At 28.1% G+C, this 22,172-nt stretch overlaps 1 protein-coding gene across 1 annotated transcript in view; it reads right to left on the reverse strand.

The window, feature by feature from the left end:
- The window catches only part of mgl (low-density lipoprotein receptor-related protein megalin), a 129,114-nt gene that overhangs the window by 45,712 nt on the left and 61,230 nt on the right, over positions 1 to 22,172 (reverse strand). The window contains exons 32-40 of the mRNA XM_075369293.1: positions 21,583 to 21,784; positions 19,714 to 19,939; positions 17,028 to 17,242; positions 8,832 to 9,139; positions 6,932 to 7,142; positions 6,537 to 6,797; positions 4,123 to 4,306; positions 2,264 to 2,445; positions 297 to 520 (exon numbers count right to left, since the gene is read on the reverse strand). Of these exons, the coding sequence (XP_075225408.1) occupies positions 297 to 520; positions 2,264 to 2,445; positions 4,123 to 4,306; positions 6,537 to 6,797; positions 6,932 to 7,142; positions 8,832 to 9,139; positions 17,028 to 17,242; positions 19,714 to 19,939; positions 21,583 to 21,784 (2,013 nt within the window). The remainder of the gene's footprint in view (positions 1 to 296; positions 521 to 2,263; positions 2,446 to 4,122; positions 4,307 to 6,536; positions 6,798 to 6,931; positions 7,143 to 8,831; positions 9,140 to 17,027; positions 17,243 to 19,713; positions 19,940 to 21,582; positions 21,785 to 22,172) is intronic.

Consider the following 22,172-nt stretch of genomic DNA (forward strand, 5'->3'; position numbering starts at 1 on the left):
ATTAACGAGACAGATGAAATATGTCAAACTTATCCTTAGAATTCTATCTACTTGTACATGCAAATACTGTGCTGACTTCTAACTCAGTTAAAAGTCTTAATTTAAATTGAAGAGGAAAGATTTATTCTTCAACTAATACTAATTAGAGTAAAAATGTTCAATGTTAACATAATAAAGAAAATTATTATATGTGGGCAATATTAGACTGGTGGTTAATAAGACAAATATCTCTTGATTGATATTACACATGTACATGCTTATCTTGTAATGTATTTATAGAATATCGTCCATATTACCTGAAACTGTTTGAGGGACATGTTCTTTGGGCACAATGAATAGCATTTTCATCACTGTTATCACCACAATCATTATCACCATCACACAACCAATATGGTTCAACACATATATTCGTCTTTTCACATTTAAGATGGTGAGGAGGACACGTGGTATTTCTAGGACAACGGTCATGAGTTTCATCTGATGTCATATTATCTTTGCAGTCGTTCACACCATTACATACCTAAATAAAATGAAAACTTTTAGTTTACATAACTTATTTTGTTTAAAATGATAAACAAAAATTCAATGTCTTAATTAAGCATAAATGATAATTTTATTTAATGTTGTGATAATCTGGAAAATCCATACACATACTTTGACTTGTTTACATATTATGACTTATTATAACTTATATTTAATTATATTTTCATGTAATTGTCACTTTTTCTTGTTATTTTGAGATGATACATGTTTGGAAACATTATATCTAAATAAAGTATAATAGAAATTTATTACCAAATAGCATTATAATTAAATACTTATCTTAACTAACTTATCTTTCTCTACCTACGTTTTGTTTACCCTCATGTTATTAATTAATTAACCTTATAGCTTAGACATATTTCAATGAATCTTTCACATATTTCTCCACAATGTAAAGACTGACTTTTTGTGAGCCCAGTCTTTTCAACTTTATGTGACTTCTCATTTGTGACATCAAATATTTTCTGAAATCTAGGGTCCTATTTAACAATACACAATCTTAAATCAACCAAACTATTTTTATTTTTTGAAAAATCTTCTATTATAATTCATATCTATGAGTGAATAATAGCTATAATCCATAATTTGTTATATATCAAAAACAAATTTAGTGGTTTTGACAAATACAACTTCAGAAAACAAACATCAAACACATAAATTGCTGTTAAGTGAACGAGGCCTCTCTAATTATGCTATTGTTGAATGGAATAAACTTCAGTTATATTTATTTATTAAAGTTTATTTATTATATTTTACTAAGCAGTATGAGAGAATTAGTGACAAGGGAAAATAGTTGAAATCAATGAAGCTAAAATCAGTAAAACTATTACTATTTTTGATTACCTATGTATGTGATGCAGATTCAAACAATGTAGTCCCTTTTTGTCAGTTTTATAGTTGATTCAAGATAACTTGATTATAACTAAAGTAACTTTTTACTATTTATACTCTTTTGATAATTATGTTTTCTTTTTTTTTGTATAATATAATATTAAACATTTAAAGAAAAAGTAAGAATAACGTTTTCTAGTTATTTACCAATAAATAGAAATAGTTTTATTTTTTGAAATATATTAGTTAAATTTGAGATATTCTGTAATGTATGTTAACTCATTTGAACAAATTTGGACTAAATTACTGTATTAATCCTGTTATATATTATTATTTATAAGTAAGACTAGAGTTATTAAGTTATTTAGAATGTAAAATTGTTTATTATTATTTTATGCATTAACTATAGATATGAAAGATGATTATTTTTTCTTAAAAATGGTTGAAAACACTGTGTGTGATCTATTAGCAACCTGTACTCAAATTTCTTTGTGATCTCTGATTGATTAACTATAAAACAAACATTACACAAAAAAAGGATAAGATTTGATAACTGTAGGTATGTTCTTTATAAGTATGAGTATATTTAACTTTTGTTCTCATTACATGTTATGTAATATTTAATTAAATGGTTAAAATTTTTAATTAATCATAAAAATAGATTGACAGTGCTTCAAAGAGTGTGTTAATTACTCATTTAGGCAGATAACAAATGCAATTTAAAAAGTTTTTCACTTAATGATATTAAAATAATCTCAAATAACTTATTTATTATAACTCAGTTTAAATTTATATTTAATTTAATTTAGTGTTTTAATAATAATGTTTTAAAAAAATTACAAATTAAATCTAACATTATCATAAACAAAATACATAAGTTACTACCAACCTGTGACATAGGAATGCACCTATAGTTATTACAAGTGAATTCTCCATTAGCACATGCAGGATAATTACAATTTTCCTCATCAGAACCATCTCTACAATCATTTTCATGATCACACTTCCATGTTTTAAATATACATCTACCATTGTTGCAACGGAATTCATTAACATTACATGAGTGATAGGCTGAAAATATGTTATAATAAAAAAATCAAATACACAGTAAATTATAAAATCAGTTACATTGTTTAATTTTGCTTGAATTGTTGATTATTATTAATGTAATTTTTTACCATTTTTCTTTCAAGATTTATTTCTTCCTTTTTATAATAAAAAGAGGATAAAGGAGAATTCTATGGAATAAAAATAATCTTTGGTTAGAAACATCTTAATCTTTTTAAAAAATTGATAGGTAATAGTGTCTTGAGGTAATTTTTATGCTACATAAAAAGGGGTTTTGTGCCAAAATGAAAATGTTACTGTATTTTTTATGAAAAAGAAAAACAGTTACATTTCATTTAACCTAATATCTGCAGCATTCTTTTAATATGGTTCAACTTATTTCACAGCAGATTATTGTTGTTAACAGTAGTTTGAATTTTATTTCAAATAATCATAACTGTTTGTGTAATTCAAACTGAAATTTATGTCTTGTGCTAATCCTCTGACAAAAGGCTTGGTATATAAATTAATACTATTTCAACACAGAATACTACTACCCTTATTCAATAATTAATTTATCAATGAATTTCTGGAAGTAAAGAGATTTTATGGTTCCTCTAAGATCTTGCACATTTGTTTATTAATTAAAAACTATCAATCCCTTAAAGCTGGAAATAAGGGCTAAACTAAATGACAAATTAATGTCAATTCTTGAATTTTTTAAACAACCTAAAGCATAGGTGATTTTTTTTTTATTAGCTTCATCTATAATTTTATTGGAATAATTTTTTATGATGAATTTTATTTAGAAAGAAATTGGCATTAATTGATAAAAATTAAACCTTGAATTAGTTGAATGGAAAAATTGGTTTAATAAATTTTTAAGGGTGATATAAAGCCAGAACTTTTAAATCTAGAGATTCTAAAAGAAGTTATATCCAAATAATAAAACTGCTTACACCTAGTATTATGTGCATATTACCAAATGAAAATAGACAGTAAAGATGAATATTATTCAAATAACAAAACAGAGTGATAATTATAAATGTAAAGTAAGGGAAGTAAATAAATAATATCTTTACTTTAAAAAAGAAGGTAGGGTTTGGAACTACAGGTTAATTATATATACAATTTGCATGTCTAGTAATGTTTAGCTAGCATGACAATGATGGTTAGTAGTAAAACTATTCTTGATCATCAATAGAGATAAACATTTTTTTAACTACATACATTGTAAAATTATAACAGGACATAAGCTGTAAACAACAAAGCTCGGTTGGTTCAATGCTTCAGTAGTTTCTTGGGGAAGGGCATTGAAACAAATTCTATTAATTTCATTTTTTTAATTCTGAATAGGAACATCCACTATTTAATTTTTTTTTTATCAATAACAATACATTTCTATCCTAGCATTTATGTGTATCAGAGCTAAACATTAGTAACTCTTAAAGTTAAAAATTAATTTTCACCTAAGTTACTAACTTTATTTCCAATTTAAAAGATAAATTAATTATTAACAAAAAATCCATAAGTAAGATGCTAGTAATTAAATGAACATTTTAAGAATGAACAATATATGTGTTGCATTACTTTATACATATATATAATTACATTTTTTAAGGCAAAAAATGACAGTAAAACGTTATGGCAGAATTAAAGTATATAAAATATGTGTGTATATATATATATTAGAAAACTTACTGCAGTAGTTGCTCTCTTCATCACTATTATCACCACAATCATCATCACCATCACAAGCCCACATTCTTGATATACATTTACCATTGGCACAATAAAATTTTGAACTTTCACAACTATAATTCTTTGCTACACACATTCTACCATCATTGACAAGCTTCATAGTATCATTACATTTACATTCCACCTGTTAAAAATTATCAATAAATAATTATGTTCAAATCAATTTAGTAACTATTGGCATAATCTTAAACTATTATTACAAATAGAAAATTAATTTAGAGTTTAAATCTTTAAAAAAATAAGTATTTTTCATACTACATAATACAAGTGCAGTTTAGTTTTTTATATTTTGAACCTTTTTTTTAAACTTTAACACTTAGAAGTCATGCTGCGCAAATTTTGATACTCCACGGTATTCAGGAATTTCAGGAAGCAAGAGGTATAATTTAGAAAGAAAATGCTTTTTTTTACAGATATGTTCTTTTGCAATTTTTTTTATTATCATTTGGCAACAATATTTTTATACTGTATTACCTTTTATTACACTGCATTACTTTTAAGGTACTTCAAATAAAATATGGATAAAAAGGAGTTTAGATAATTTTTACACAAATTTTTATTTTAAATTACATCGTGTCATAAAACAGAAGTACAATGTATGAAGTAGCTTCAGAAAGTTTATAAATTTGCATTTTTACTATTACTATTACATAGAAATTATGAGACATATCTTTGTTTTGTAATTTGGTCGCAATCATGATGTTCACAATGTAGCCAGCATCTGATTTGCTTCCTCACCTAAAAATAGCAATAGTTGTTTGTGGAATCTATCTGTGATAAGTATTACATTACAAATGCCTTTTTCTGAACAATGAACAAATGTCAAATTTTGTTTTACACAAAAATTAGCACAAGAAATTATTATTGCTTCAAATATGCAGTAAAAACAGAATCAAAGAAGTTAAATATCACTGGGAAGTTGCTGCAGTATTTTCCTCCATGATCTTTTTGTCAACATAATTTTCAAAAATTTTGCCTAACACAGTGTAACATCTCTGAAGCATATATTTGCTTCTTGAATGTTTACCAGCTGATTTTTCTTATTACCTTACCAGAAACTGACTCTTAAAGAAGTAATACATGAATGCCAATTTTATCACTGTTGATGCAATAATGTCCTGAAGGAGGATTGAAAGAAGGATTCAAGGAATGTTTGTTTAAACTACATAAATAATGAAAAGTGTATCCAAAGCAATCTACTTTTAAGGAAATATTAACTTTTGACTTACAGATTATAAATACAAATTCCATAAATTTTTAAAGCTACCTTGTTTAATTTTAAACAATAAATAATAATAAAAGTTCTCATATTTTTCAATTATTTTAACACCTAGATTTGGTGAAAAATTCCTAAACATTTTCATGCCTTCTGTTAGGAAAAAAATATTTATCCTGTTGCCATTTATTTATTTTTTTGCTTTTTGTTTCTTTTACATCCTACTATTGAATAGACTCTTTGTGCCAGAAATAACCTAAACTAATTTGTAAAATGGCTCCATCATGGCATATCCAACGGCAATACATAACTTTATTGCTTTTGCTGTGAGTCATCATTGTAGCAGATTTGATAGTGTGTTATTTTACACTATTCTTTTATTTTCATTGATTGTTTTTTTTTATCAATTTCATATTTTATTATTTTAACACCAATTTATTATTCGCACATATTATCCTAACTGGGTAAGAAATTAAATGATTTAAAACATAATATTAATGTTAATGATACTGCAAGAAACATAGAAATATGTCTATTTGAAAATGTACATTTATCATAATTCTTTTATATTATGGCATTCATAATAAATAACTGACAAAAAGATTAGAACATGATGTATATTTATTTTATTTTTTACATTACAATATTATTAAAAAAAAATGTATGCAAACTAGAGACCAATACTCATACTATATAAAAATAGTCACACTATGCTCTGAAGTAATTAATAACTTCAATGCCATGAAATGAATGGGATGGAATGCAGCTGGTGCAGTGTCAATTAAACTACTATACTGGTACACTTATAGGGAAACATATATTGCATTAAATAAATTAAAAAATGGTATTAATGATGTTATTTTGTCATATAAAGAAACATTCTGTTCAGAAATAAAAGCTTATCAAATAAAAATAAAGGAAATACAAGGACATGACATATAAATAAAACTTTACTGTTTTACAAAGTATCAGTTTATACCAGAACTTTAAATTTAATCAAACATAATCCGTAAAATGTACATTAAGAAAGATGAAATATGTTATTCAACAATTTCAATACATCACAATCATCCACTTCCTTGCATGATTTGAATCGTACAAAAATAATTTAATAACCATGAAAAGTGAAAATACATACTGTTCCATTTGGTGCTGGATGACAAGAATGTGCACATCCACCATTATTAATGTTACATGGGTTAACATTACATTTCTGTCTTGCACTAGAAAATACATGTATATCTCTTGGAGAATCATCAAGCCGTTTTACCATTTCAATCATATTAGCACCAGTATGTTTTTCAGCTCTGTATACACCTCTTAACTGTAAATCAGTCCAGTAAATATAATTCCGATGAACTGTAATTGCAAATGGATAAATTGTGGCAGATATTAATACCTGAAAACAAAAACAAACAGAATATATATATATAAATATTAATTATTATGAATCAATGAATTAGTTATAATGCAGCACAAAAAATTCCAAAAACTAAAGAGTAATAAATTAAAAATAGATTTCAGCAAACTCACCTCCCTTCCAGTTCCATCCAATCTAGATCTTTCAATTTTCTCTCTAACTGCATCTGTCCAGTACAACATAAAATCTTCAAAATCAATTGCTAAACCACTAGGCTGTGATAGATCTTTTTCAATAATAGCTTTTTTTAAAGAACCAGCCATTGTTGTACGGAAAATCTTTCCAGAGGTGCCAAATCGTCCCCAATCAGTGAAGTAGAGTGTTCTAAAAACAAATTATACAAAAATGTTTAAAACATAAAATAAAATAAATAAAACATTCTAATTAAAAGTGCAACTTCTGATTATCACTGTTACAACTTGTTAAGAACAAATAGTGGTACCATTTAAAATAAGTTAACAGCCTAAAAGCAAATGACTTGTTAATGCTACCATCAACAGCAATACAACACACAGGGAAAAAATAAGATAATAGGTAGTTGTAGGTTTACGATCAATCCTACACTCAGCTCTTAAATCTTCAGGGAATGGCATTAAAAAAAGATGAAAAAACTGGAGAAGTAATATCAAGGTTATTAAAAACCACTATCAATAGAAGAGTATTTTATCAGGATGGTAATATTTTCATTTAAGTTGAATTGAAGAAATATGGGCTGCCATTTATTTAGACTTTTTCCCTTATGTTAAGTTCTTTTTAAAATTTCATTTTGAATACAAAAAAATTCATTCCTGTAAATAATTTTACTTAAAATAAAACAATCTAGAACCCAATATGTATTGCAAATTATTATTAAAAAATAATAATAAATCAATAAATTGTAGTATGAACTTGTTGGATCTTCAGGAGGAAAACTAACCAAATTTTCTCTATATTTAATTGATTTAGTTCAATCTCCCATTGAACTAAATTGTAATAATTGGATTTTTACTGCATTATATCTAAATATTTTTAAAACTTCCTTTTTAAATTACAGAAAGTGAATTTAAAAAATATAATTTTCCTTTTAATTTGACTGCAAGTTTATTACATTTGTGTATAATGAATGCAACTGTAAAAGTTAATTAAACAGGTTCATTACCATAATCCTGAATAACGAATTATTTTTTCATTCTATCTTTGTTATCAAGCCAAAAGGTTTGATCTGTGATATAGTGAGCAACATGGTATTAAAAGCAAAAGGCATTTCATATTTTCTTACATATTTTTCTCACATATGTTTATTTCTTTTATTTCCCAATAGAAATGTTTATTGTATATTGACCACAAACAAATTACATTTTTAATAAACCTGACATATCATGTGTCAACATGGTTTAATAAAAAAGTAATTGTTTTTACTAAAAAGAAATCACACTGTGTATTTTATTTTTCATAGATGAATGAAATACTCAAGAAATTAACAGATAAAAGTTATGGTAGTACATTTACATGACTAAGGACATAAAAGAGGATTTTGATAAATAAATGTCATATTAAGACAAGCTTAAAGTTATAAATTGTGATCAGTTAGTTATACCTTAAATTTACATAAAAAATAAAAATGACAAATAAATTTACTACTATAAAGCTACATGCACAATTAAACAACAAATATTTATTTTTATTAAAACATTATTTTATTAATTTTTTCTTAAAAGAACTAAAATTAAAGAAGTAAAAATGTGCAACATTTATGCTATATTTTATGGATTAGATGATAAAAATACATCCATTAATATTTATAATAACTACAAAAAAAATGTGGTTCATCATTTAATGTCGTAATTAATCTAAGAATAATTTTTAATAATATTTCATGTTAGTTAATGTTAATGTTCATGCTTTTCATTTTTAAGTAACCATATTAAATAAAGATTTAAAATAACAAAAAAAAATTTATTTGTTATTTATTATGGTATATTATTAGTAATAGTATGAATGATAATAAAAATGAAAAAACAAAGTTATTTTTACCCATTACAAGGATCAACAACAATAGAACGAGGGCGTTCAACTCTAGCAATCATAACAAGATCTGAACCATCAAAGTTCATAGCATAGATACTGTTGTTGGATGAATCAGTCCAATAAATTTTTTTATGTGTCCAGTCGTAAGAGATACCCTCAGGATTGATGCCACGTGAAGTAATTGCTTTCACCTGCACGCTGGTTGGATCTGTGCTTGGAAGCCATGCAATTTTTGCCCACGGTCGAATTTGTGTAAAGAAGATTTTCTTATCATTATAATCAAATTCAACACCAACCACATTTGTCAAGTTAACCTGAAATAAAAAAATAATAACAAATATACCAATAGATTTCTGTTATTATTCATAACAAATACTATTATATATATCATCATATATGAGTATATATATATACAATTCTTACATACTGAACCAGCACAAATGTAAAAACAGTCGTTATTGTATGGTAACTCAAAATCTCACGTAAACTTCTGATCCAAACAGTCATATCTGTAATTTGTTTATGTAGAGAGTATCACATTATACTTACTTGAATTTTTATTTCTTAGATGTTCCCCGTTTAAAAAATTAAAAACTTTTTACAATTGACTGCTATACACTTTTCATGTAGTTACACTTGTTCAAGAATACTGCTGTCAATTTTAAATACTTTTAGAATTTTTTTTTATTTTGTAATATTTATATTAATAATTTGCAAAATATTGATGTACAATAATGTTTTTCTCACTCGCCCAACATTTCATTAATATTCTTAATAGTTTATTAGCAACTCAAATACATTTCTATATTCATTCATATGTTTATACTTATTTTTAGATAAACTTTGCTTCTATTATTTGAAATTAAATAATCTCCATTCTATTAATTATGTAGTTAGATAAATTTCATATAATACTAAAAATATACAATTTTACAGAATAAAAACTTATACCAAAAAGTTTTTAAAAATATTTAACTTCGGCAGAAAATAATATTCTTGTACATAATATTAATTATGATCAAAATTACTTATAATTTAATTATATTTATATATAATTAGTATAAGTAATATAATTTAATTAGTTATAATTTATGGTATACTGAAAATGTCTCCATATGGTATTATGTGTCATAACCATAGTTGTTGACAACCTCTGGCACCATCATCAGATATTACTTCAGAGGATAATATCAATGACAATTTTTTTACCAGGATTCGAACCCACGACCTCCAGATGAAAGGCCGTGACATTACCACTCACACCACGGAGGCTGACAGTTGTTGGCAATCTGACATGAGAAAAAGTCACTCGGAAATGACACACTCATTCTCAAAAATAATAAACATTCATGTCAGGCTTCCTAAGGCCCATAAAGAATAAAATTGTTACCTAATACTTTTTTCACTCAACCAAATACACTGTTGAATATAAGCATGTCAGCTTCACTGAAATATAAGTGATATTTAGGTCTAAAAATGGCATCTTTACCTTGTTCTTCACCAACAAACTAGTTGTATAATAGATATGATTACTATCTGTTAGTTGTATAATAGATATGATTATTATCTGTGTTTATATCAAAATATAATTACAAAGAAAAAAAAATACATTTAACATTTTTATAGGTACTTACATATTAACACCACTGCAGCTACAGGTTTATTTAAAAACAAAGTAGTCAATCGGATTTGACTAATTAACACTGTAATTTTTTGAGTATTTATTTAATAAATTCAGTAATTATTGCAATTATTTATTATTTAAATAATCAAAACACTCCTGTTAATTAGTCAAGGTTATCGAGTGAAGCAAGCGTAGGTTAAGTTTGGTTAAATTATATTTATAAAATAAATAAATATAAATAACCATTTATTAAAATTAATAAAGAGACTGTTTTGAATCTATGTTAAACTCTATGTCAGCCTATTTTCCACCGAAATCCGATTGACTACTTTGTTTTTAAATAAAGCTGTAGCTGCGGTGGCGTTAATACGCAAGTACCTTTTTTAAAATTAGTATATTAATTTATTCAAAGATAAAGCCAGGAATGATCTAAAAATATATTACTTAATAAAACCAAACATAAACCATATTAATCAAATCTGGACAATTCTACAAATCAGAAAAGAATGATGAACGTAATCATACCAGTATAATTGTTGGTCAAAAAAGTGTTTTATGAGATTATTATAAATTATTGTATTATATAATTTATTGGTACAAATAAACAATTGCAGAAATTCAACCAAAAATAAAAAAAGAAATACAGAATTTAATTTACTTTCTAAATTATTTAAAATAAATTAAATCTCACCTACAATTGAATTATTATATTTTAGGATGATTCTACACTTGAAATACCATCAGTATGGAATGCAGCAATAACAGACAAATAAATAATATTTAAACATTAAATCACAATAGCAAACATATTATACAAATCCTCTAATTTAAAAAAAAAAAACTTTTATTATTGAGATTAGTAATACTACTCTTCTAATATAAATATTGAATTATTTAATTAAAAAAAAAAATAAGAAAGTTTAAAAAACTGATTAATCGGGGTAAAATGTTTTAAAGTATGCTAATATATGGTAATGAAATCTAAGAATCTGATTTAATCTGTATCAAATTAAATCAATCATCTGATATTTAATATGATTATATTTAATTATAAAATACTAATATTTATTTGGGCTACTAAGCCAAATAGGCTTAGAAGCCTATTTATATTATAAATGTAATATAGGCCCATTTATATTATAAATGTATGTAGCTTACGATATACTGTTACTACATTCGGAAATTTCAGCATTCGCAATACAATGTCCAAACAATGTTTCTTTTTCATTAGTTCATTTAACACATGCTTTCCAATTGGAATGTAGTTTCTATATATATATTATATATATATATATATATTGAGTGTTAATCCATTCAAACGTGTATTTCCAGTAGAATTACGCAAATATGTTTTTAGACAGCATAATGTTGAGAAACATCGTTCATTTGTATATGTGGACGCTCTCAGTGGGGAGTGCGGCTAGTATTTCTAATAAAGTGAATATATTTGGCATTATGTTGGGATTGCACATAGTTAACCCATCTACAGCTATTTTCAGTTGGTCTCCCTTCTTAAGATGTACAAGTTTTCTGTACCATAATTTTAATTCATTATTCAGGTCTTCCTAACAATCAGTTCTTATGTCACTGGCATAGAATTCTGTGAATGAAGTGAAAGCAGAAACTTGAGGCGGCAGGTCTGGGTTTGTAGGTAAAAGGAACTGAAAGCCTTTCAGTATTTTCCTGTGTTTCAAGGAACGTGAAACTCATTGGGGCAAGAAGGTATCCAGAAACAAAATAAAAAGACAAGACACGGAAGTTCTGGCGTCACTGATGATAAGTCCCAGTTTACATGATTTTTTGCTTGTGCTGCCATGGGAGAGATTTGAATGGAGGACCCCAACCTATTCAAGAGGTTAGAAGCACAAATGAAAATTTTAGAAAATTCTTTACCAACATTTTTGCGTATACATTACATTTCACTGCTAATATCTTCAGCAAGGTTGACTGCTTCCATGAGATCGATCAGTAGTTGTATTCTGCAAGAATTTACACAATGGGAGACTTAAAGAAAACAGTCACTGAATACAAAATTGTGATATCACAAATTGACAGTCAGTTAAAGCACATAAAAGTGAATTTGCTAGTAAGGATAAGTCTTTGTCATTCCCTTCTGATATGCTTTGAAGGGTTGCAATAACAGGGTCATACAATTCCACCTCTGCAGCCACAGAATTATACCTTTCCAACCAATGTGTTGTGCAAAGTTGAACGAGTTTTTCACTGCATGAAGTTGTAGTTTCCATTTCACTTATTGTCAATTTTAAAACAAGTTGCCTTTTAAGGGGTATTAAGAAATTTATACAAATAATCTATACAGTTTCTAATGGCAGATACTTCAAAAGCACTGGATAAGGCTAAGCTGGCTGTATGCTGAGCAGTGGACATATAAAGCTGACGGAATTATTTCCTTTACATTTGTCTGGTCTCCGTTTACTTTTCCTGACATAGACATAGCTCCGTCATACCCTTGACCACGAAACTTATTTATGTTTACATTTAATGAACGCAACTTGTCCAATGTCGCTGTTGCAATTCCTTTCCTAGTCACATCATATAGTGGTATGCATTAAAGGAAGTTTTCCTTCACAGTTAAATTTTCTCTATCAACATAATGAACATACAGTGATAACTGTTCTAAGCCTGATATGTCTGACATCTCATCGGCGAGAATAGAGAAGCAACTGGAGGCATTAAGTTCTTTCACGAGATTTCAATCAGGTCATTGCACAGTTCAATTATTTCATTCTGTATTCTAGTACTGCTGTATTGGGCATTTCCAACACTGTATGTCAACATATTTTTTAATACAGTATCAGTCTTACTTCAAAAGCAAAGAAGTGCCCTGAAATTGCCATCATTTTCTTCTGGTTGTTGGTCGACCTTGACCTTTATTCATTCCAAATCCCTGCGGCCTAGCAGAGTGATACATTGTTTTCCGCAAAACAAAATCCTCTCAATAATAGAAATAAGTTTTTTCCTGTTCTCCAGTTTCTTTTGAGTTATTGCAGTATCTATTAATACATCTATAGACTTTTTCGTCTCACATGAAATTTCAGTCAAAGTACTGGCTACCTCCAAACTTTCTTTGTCAAAGACAGACACTTCTCATGTTCTGAAAATCGATCGATGGCATCCTTCTAGTTGTCAAATTTCTCACTACAAAGTTTACCTAAGGGTTGCATGCTAGATCCAACACAATTTCTTGGAGCAAAAAGTGCACAAAATTTACAAAAACTCCCTCCCTTAAATTCAGAATATGTAAGACACTTCCAGCAGTAAAGCCATTTAAACAAAAATCGCAGATTTCTCTTTCCTTTTGTTGGAAAAACAAACCCTGGATTTGGTTCCCAGATATTGTTCAAACATCCAGTTTCTTGTTCATTAGACAAGTCTTTTCCTACGTAAACACTAATATCATAAGTGTGTAGTCCACTGGAACTTGAAGATGTTGAAGCTTCCAGAACCAGAACAATACACTTATCACTTATAAATGATTCAGCGAGCATGTTAACATTATTGAGTGATGTCAATGTACATTCAATACCAGCCAAGTTTACACAAGAGGGTGTGAAACTAGTTTTGAGAAGAATGTTTGCGACAGCATCGACATGTTGCGTCAGCGAAGAAATATTTGGCAATGTGAAATTTTCACTAACATTACAAGAATCACTACTGGCATGCCACTTTTCCTAAAAAATTGTAAAATTGAACTTTGAGGTCACTTAAATATATTAAAGAACACGGAACGATAATGTGAAGTTTCTATTTAAAACTATGAAGGGTGAAATGCACAAAATGTTAAACAAACATTCCACAACAAAATTTGAACTCAAACTAATGAGTGGATACCACTTGACAATGCACAATATTTCATATATGCACTGCTGCCACTGCAGAGCTGTCCTAACAATATGTTTTACAAGTAAGTTTATATGGTGTCAGCCTTATTTTAATACAAGGTTGGTATTATAATCATACCTTCTTATTAATCTTCCCTCTCTTTGATGATCTTCCCTCTCTTTCAGTAGACCAGGAGGGGTATACGCTTTGACACCAACCATGCCAGTGACAGCACTGCCTCCTTTTCAGAATGCTGAATGATGGCTACTGTGTCACATGTTAAGTGATGTACTGTATGTGACGCAGCTCCAAGTACAGGGATTACATTATTGAAGAAGGAATGGGATCTTATGTTAATAGATTTTGTTACTCTGACAGTGAGAAATTAGAGGAGAGAATGCGATGGATTTTTAAAAAGATGTTCCAATATATATGTGTAAGTTTATAGTATTTTTATTTTATATAGGCATAATATTGAAAAGTACTTGAACCTTCAAGGGGGCGGGTTCAAACCTGGTAACTCCCCCTTGTGTATTCCACTGACTGGGGCTGATCATGGGAGACTAAGCGCATATAGCTTCATACTCCCGGAATGATTCCCCTTTAGTTCATCCCTTGAAGTCCTTTTGGTGCTATCGTCTTTTAGCCTAACAGGAATACATCTTCTAGGAACCCTAATGTTTGGAGGAAGCAATGCACTCTCCCTTCTGGAGGGAGTCACATGTGCTGGCTGATTACAACTGTTCCATTTACCGAACTACAACAACTAAAATATTAAAGAGTGCTAACAATGGCATCCAGATTCAATTAAAATTAATATTGGCGAATTAGATTTAAAATTCAACATAGAAATCAGAATGATTTCTATTGTACAAGACTCCATCCAATCAAGACTGATTGATTTGTATGCTATATTGTTAGCATCCAGATACCTTGTACATTTTTCTTGATTGGGCCTATAAGAAGCATCATCCCTTATTCATGTAGCTTTTTACATCTATGAGTCACCAGATAAGAATTTAAGAATTTATTATTAATTAGAACCCAAGAAAATAATGTTGGTTGGATACAAAAACAATGAATCATTAGTGTTAAGATACACCTGATTCAACCAAGCCTCAAACTCCTACTAGAGAAGGATAATCACGTACCTCTATTTTCTTCTCTTCTATTTTAATGACAACATTAGCTTGTTATCTAATTTGTAGCTATCTTTGGCATTCTTAGCAGTCAGTAGCCTTACTTTAATAGTGAAAATAAAAATGTATAAAAACCAAATTTATTCTTATTTTAAATTAACCAATGTAAAGCAAGTTACATATTTTTTTTTTTCATGAAAATATTGTCGCGTGTTTATGGTTCATCAAGGATAGACTAACAATGTAAAATTTTTTGCAAATACAATTTATTATCCAAAAGACAAATAAATAATAATAAATAAATACCAAAATAAAGTCAAATTTATTAAAAATGTTATAATGACTGCTAGAAGCTAATATTGCATTAACAACTAGAAAACAATAGAAAAGTCTAAAGTTCATACCATTCACTTTCAGCAACCATTATTACTTTTACCCTTAATAAAAAAACTACCCTATATGAATGAATATAATATTGTCATTTTCATTTCTGTTACCAATAACACAACGAACAACTCCTGTACACATTGGAATACTGTCACAGTGTTATCACAACTGCACCGAATGTGGCCTCACAGAACTACTGATTCTATCTGCTGATCCCTGGCAGTATTTATATTCCCTGGCCTACAAAATCAGTACCTGACTCGTCCCTTTAATTGTTGTAGTGTAATAATTTTCATTGTCCGTGCCCTTACATTTTTCTATAAATTCTTTTCCCGATCTGGTAATTCTTCTGGTCGAACAAAAGCTTTTGGTGATGCCATTGTCTGTATTACAAGGAACAAATTGTTAAATGGACCTGCTATTCTAAGAAAAGAATCCCTTTTAGTTCCTTCTAGATTTTTCTTTTTCAATATTATTAATAGTACAATTTTTATTACCTTAGGTTAACAACACAGTGTACTGAGGTGGTGAAATGGATTAACTTGTCTTCCTTCCAGGAGGTAGAATGTTTGAGACTTGGCTGGACCAGTTATATTTTAACACTAATGACTTGTCAATACTGTCTTTTAGTGTACATCTGTTGCCAGATGTTAATTAACACACCTTTGCTTGGTGATCCATAAATATAACAAGTAAAATAATATTTATGACACAACCAAGGGATCCAGCTGCCTGTGAGCTTTGTATCAACAATGCAACATTAGATATTTAGAAAATTCCAGAATATCAGGCAAATAAATCAACCATATAAAATCAACCAAATAAATCAATATAATAGAAGAATTTCAATTATTGTACTCAAATGCAATAAGACCATCTATGGTAAGATACATGTACAAGAGATTTTTATCCAAATTGATCCATTGGTTCCTAGAACTAAGAACCAAAAATTTATTATTATGCATGAATAATTGTTTTTTTTTTTTAAATTTAATTGAAAAGATTTAGGGATGACAAAACTGCATAAACCATGCAAAATGTCAATACCAGAAATGTTTATGATTATATTACTCTTTCCTTTAAACAAAGCATGAAAAAGTTATATGGAAAATGTTACAACCTGAAGTAAACAAAATTAATTGAAGATGACAAATAAAAATAGTAACAATTTATAAACATCAATCTCAAAAATGAATAAAATATACTTACAACTGGTCTGAAAGGTACACTAGTTGATTTTGGATCCAGATTTATAGCACGTATTTCAGTTCTAGTGGTGAATAACAAATATTCATCAACATTTTCACATTTATGTCCAACATTATTTACTAACTGTCCGGTAGCGCAATCACATTTGAATTGGAATGTACTTAATGAATAATCAGGTGGGAATGAAAAGCAGAGTTGATCACAACCTCCATTACCTATACAAAAATGAATAGTTATGTTAAAAGTTAGATCATTTAATTATTATTTTTTGAGAGTTAAAACCTGTGAATAAAGAGAGTGGTCTTTCATTCTTCCAAAATAGAACTTAAATGAATATGAAATTCAGGATGAATGGTATTTATTACAGCATGATTAAGTTTTGGAACGTTTAAAAGAATTTCTTTTAAAATAAATCTATTTTATACAGAATTCCCACAAAGAAATGGAGAAACTTAAGGACATGTTCTACTGGTGAAACTAATGAAAAAAGTTCATATAAACATAGGTTTGGAAATGCTTTGTTTTCGAGTTATGGCTAGCAAAAAATTTCACCCGGATTTCAACTCTTCTAATAAAGGTCCTACTGTAATTTCTGGAATCCAAATTAAGGAAAAATGTTGGTGGTTTTATATCTAATTTAAGCTGGGAAATAGGATACAATAGTTCCCAGAACTGTAACTGCAGTAGTTTTTAAGATATTAGACATAAAACACAAAATTTGATGTCAAAAAACAATTTTTTTTTAGGTTTATTATACAATGGCTGTGTTAAATGACTAATAAATGCCAAAACTTTATTAACAAAACTTGTAGAGAATTTAATTTTGAAAAGATTAATGTAAATACAGCCAATAAAAAGTAAATATTATCTTTTAAAAATTGGTTTTTCATTGAAGCAAAACACTAAAAAAAAAAGACTTCTTCGGTACCTAATAAACATTCTTTTGAAAGCATTCTTTGGTGTATCAGCAATTAGGAATGAAAGGATCATTTCCAACTTGTTTTTTATCTGTTGAACACCAAGTAAATCATTGTGTTAATGATGAACATCGTGTAATTCAGAATATATAGCGTAGCCCAGGCACTACAACAAGGTGAATTTCATGTCTCACTGGTTTGTGAAAAACAAATTATGGTGCATCCTACAAAAAGAAAATCTTTATCCTTTCTGCCTGCAGAAGGTTCAAAATATGTGGCCAACAGATTACGTCCGGCGGTTGAACTTGTGTCATTGACTTCTAGACAAAGCTGATTAAGGTAAATTCAATTTTATTTACTGATGAAGCTACTTTTATGACAAACAGAGTTTTCAATTCTAAAAATAGTCATTTGTGGAGCAAGACAATCCACATGGTACTGTTAAAACTAGTTTCCAACATAAATTTCACTTTAGTGTTTGCTGTGGCATTATTTATGACAAAATTCTGGGGCCATTTATTTTCAATGAAATTCTTATGGGAGATGCATATGTTCATTCTTGAAAAGTAATTTGCCGGCTTTTTTGGAGAACGTACCTTTACAAACTAGATTGCAAATGATTTTCCAGCACAATAGTACAATGCCACATTTTTCTTTAGTAGCTAGAAATCACTTGAATGCTAATTTCTTAAACTGGTTTGGACATGGTGGCTCAATTGATTGGCCACCATGATCACATAACATAATGCCACTAGATTACTTAATTTGGGGCCATATGAAAATGATAAAGAAGTATTTTAACTCATAAAAAGAAGTATATTTTAACTCATTAAAATACAAAATGCTGCTGAATTTATACACAAGGATCCTGAGATGCCACCAGAAATATTTTACATCGGACAGAGTGCTGTGTGTATTGTGAAAGAGGAAATTTCAAACAATTACTGTAACTGAGGTTTGTTATTCTGTTACCACTTATCATTTTATGTATTTTATTTTTGTGTTTTTCTCTATTAAGAATCATGTTAATTAGGTACGGAAAGAATTATGATTTTCTGTATATTTTGGATTAGTTTTGCTTCAATAAAAAACAAATTTTTAATGTTTTTATCTAAGTTTTATTGGTTGTATTTACATTAATCACTCAAAATTAAATCTCTACAAGTTTTGTTACTAAATATTCCGCATTTATAAGTAATTTAACAAAGCTTTACTACAAACGTAAAAAAAACTTGTTTTTCAACACCAAATTTTGTGTCTGAATCTTAAAAAGTAATGGAGTTGCAGTTCTCGGACTTATTTTACATTTCCAATTCCCCAGCTGAAATTATTTAAGAAACCAGCAACTTTACTCCTTATTTAGGGTCCTAAAAATTACAGTAGCGCTTCTTTTTATTAGAAGAGCTGAAATCCAAGTGAAATCTTTCCCTAGCCGCAACTCGAAAACAAAATGTCTCCAAACCTATGTTTATATGAATCTTTTTTCATTATTTTCACCATTAGAATATGTCCTGAAAGTTTCTCCATTTCTTCCTGGGACACTTATATAAGTTATTAATGACTTATTAATATTACGCAGAATTTCACGCAGTTCTCGAACCTTTACTTTTATGTTAGTATAAGCGCTTCTATTACTTACTTTGTGAGCAATTTAGATTCTCTATTAAATAAATACTTCTTTTAATCAGACATCAGGTATATTTTAAGTATATATAAAAATAAAAAATAGAATATTTAAGAGCTATAAAACAGTTGACAGATTTAATTACCTAATCGTCTGCATGGATTATTTTCATCAGTTGGTTGATTACTAATGTCATAAATTGCAATATCACGAAGACGTTGTAATCCTGATCTTACTTGTGTTGGTAAAGTTGCATTTTCTTCTATTATTTTAGATGCTTTAAACACAGTCTGTAGATTTCTATCAACCCAGTATACTTCACCTCTATGAACTGCTACCCCCATAGGATTTGGGAGATTTCTTCTAATTATCTAAAATATAAACAAAGACTCAAATTTAAAAAATATATCACTACTTCAAATTTCCTTCTATCAGTAAACAAATTTTACCTATATTTACTTAAATATTAGGTCTAGAATCACAATAACATTATACAATTAGGTTTTTAAAAGAGCTGTAGACAATAACAGCTAATTTATTTTATTTTTTTCTTTTAAATTAAATTCTCAAAGGATTGTAAATTTAAATAGCCTGATTTTACCTTAGATAGTACCGTGAAGAGAATCCATTGAACACTGGTAACAAGGGAAATTAAAACCAATTAAAAGGAATAGTATTTTTAACTTGTACCTTAAAGCATCAGCAGACATAAATAAACAAAAACTTTAGTCAGGTCATAACATAATTAAACATCACATAAATTACATCAGGTATAGTATTTTTGCATTTCAATATCAAAAAGGAACTGCTTTATCATTTGTTAAAGGAAATCAGATGGAAAAATCTGAAAGCACCATTACACAGTTCAAAATTATAGATAAAAGACAGAGGAAGTAATAATCCACATTAGTGGATAAAAATAATAAATCTATTTTATAAATTAATAGTGAGCAGCTATGAAAAAATAATAAATAAGTATAATCAGCAAATAATAATAATAAAAAATTCATGCATTTTTTTTTCTAAATATTTGAAAATGTATAATAAATATGAAATGAATATCCAACAAATTTAGCTTTTTCAAAATACTCTTAAAACCTCATCAGTGCATTAATATTGTTCGAATAAAAGGGAATTTTTAATTTATTTTTAAAACAATTATAACTGCTAATAACGCAAACTCTCATCTTCCAATATAAAAGATTAGGTAACAGAAGTAGTTCTTTTTTTCTTTTTTCTGTTTAACCTCCGGAACCACCGTAAGGTATTACTTCAGAGGATGAATGAGGATGATATGTATGAATATAAATGAAGTGTAGTCTTGTACAGTCTTAGGTCGATTGTTCCTGAGATGTGTGGTTAATTGAAACCCAACCACCAAAGAACACTGATATCCACGATCTAGTATTCAAATCTGTATAAAAGTAACTGCCTTTATTAGGATTTGAATCTTAGAACTCTTGACTTTGAAATCAGCTGATTTGCGATGATTTGAACCACTAGTCCAACCCGGTGGCTTAAGTAATAGTAGTAATAGTAGTGTAGGTATAAATTGTTCATTGTTTCAACAGTTTATGATTATTACAATACCAGAAAGTGTGTAGAACATCAAATTATATAAGGCATTTAAACAGAAAGAGTAAAAATTTGAAATAATAATTATCACTATATGATGATATAATTTCTTACCTAAATTTTAAAAACGAAAAATATTAAAAACTGTTTCAAAGAACCTTTTTTTGTAAATATTTATAAAAAGGTAAAAATTTACTAGATAATATGTGTATCTCCACATAATGACTATAGAATACCAGATATTCTTTTATATAAAATCTTTTGATAAAATTGCCATTCTAAAATATAATGGTCAGTACTTTGCTTTTAGTCTGAAGGGATTTTTTTGCTGTATTTTTACTGGGAACCATGTACAACATCTTTTGTGAACTGTTTCAAACAATTTGTAATTTTGGATTCAATAGGTTATTAGCATAGATCTTTCTTTATATTATATTACCTGTCTATTTTGTCCATTGAATGAAACTTTTTGTATGTTATCCAGTTTTGCATCAACCCAGTAAACATCATGTGTTAACATATCAACAGTTAAATCACGAGGTGTACCAATACCAGATGTAACCATAGGTTGCCAGTGACTGCCATCAAGATATGCTTTACCGATACGTGGATACTGACCATAATCAATCCAGTATAATAACCTAAAAACCATTGTTTAGTTTCATTAATAATTCATGCTTTTAATTCAAGTTATCTAATTCAAATACTTATAAAATATTACAGAACGAATAGATATATAAATCTAAATAAAAATTTCTAAACTGAATGCAAAAGCTTATATAATTTTTGTATGATAGATATGACCATTTTGTAAATATTTCATAAATAATTATCCAAAACACATTTCATGCAACTTGGACAAACTTTGAATTACTTATAAAAACTTTTATATGTATTTTAATATTTATTTTTATTACTATTTACGTGCACTAAAGCTGCACTTTTTGCAGTTGATAAAGGTTTATCATTTTTACCTGTCCAAGTTCACATTCAGCTTAGAAAAATCAGTCTTTACTTAAGCCTGCTGAA

Source organism: Lycorma delicatula, chromosome 6 (genome assembly GCF_047948215.1).
Source record: "Lycorma delicatula isolate Av1 chromosome 6, ASM4794821v1, whole genome shotgun sequence".
NCBI classification, from domain to species: domain Eukaryota; kingdom Metazoa; phylum Arthropoda; class Insecta; order Hemiptera; family Fulgoridae; genus Lycorma; species Lycorma delicatula.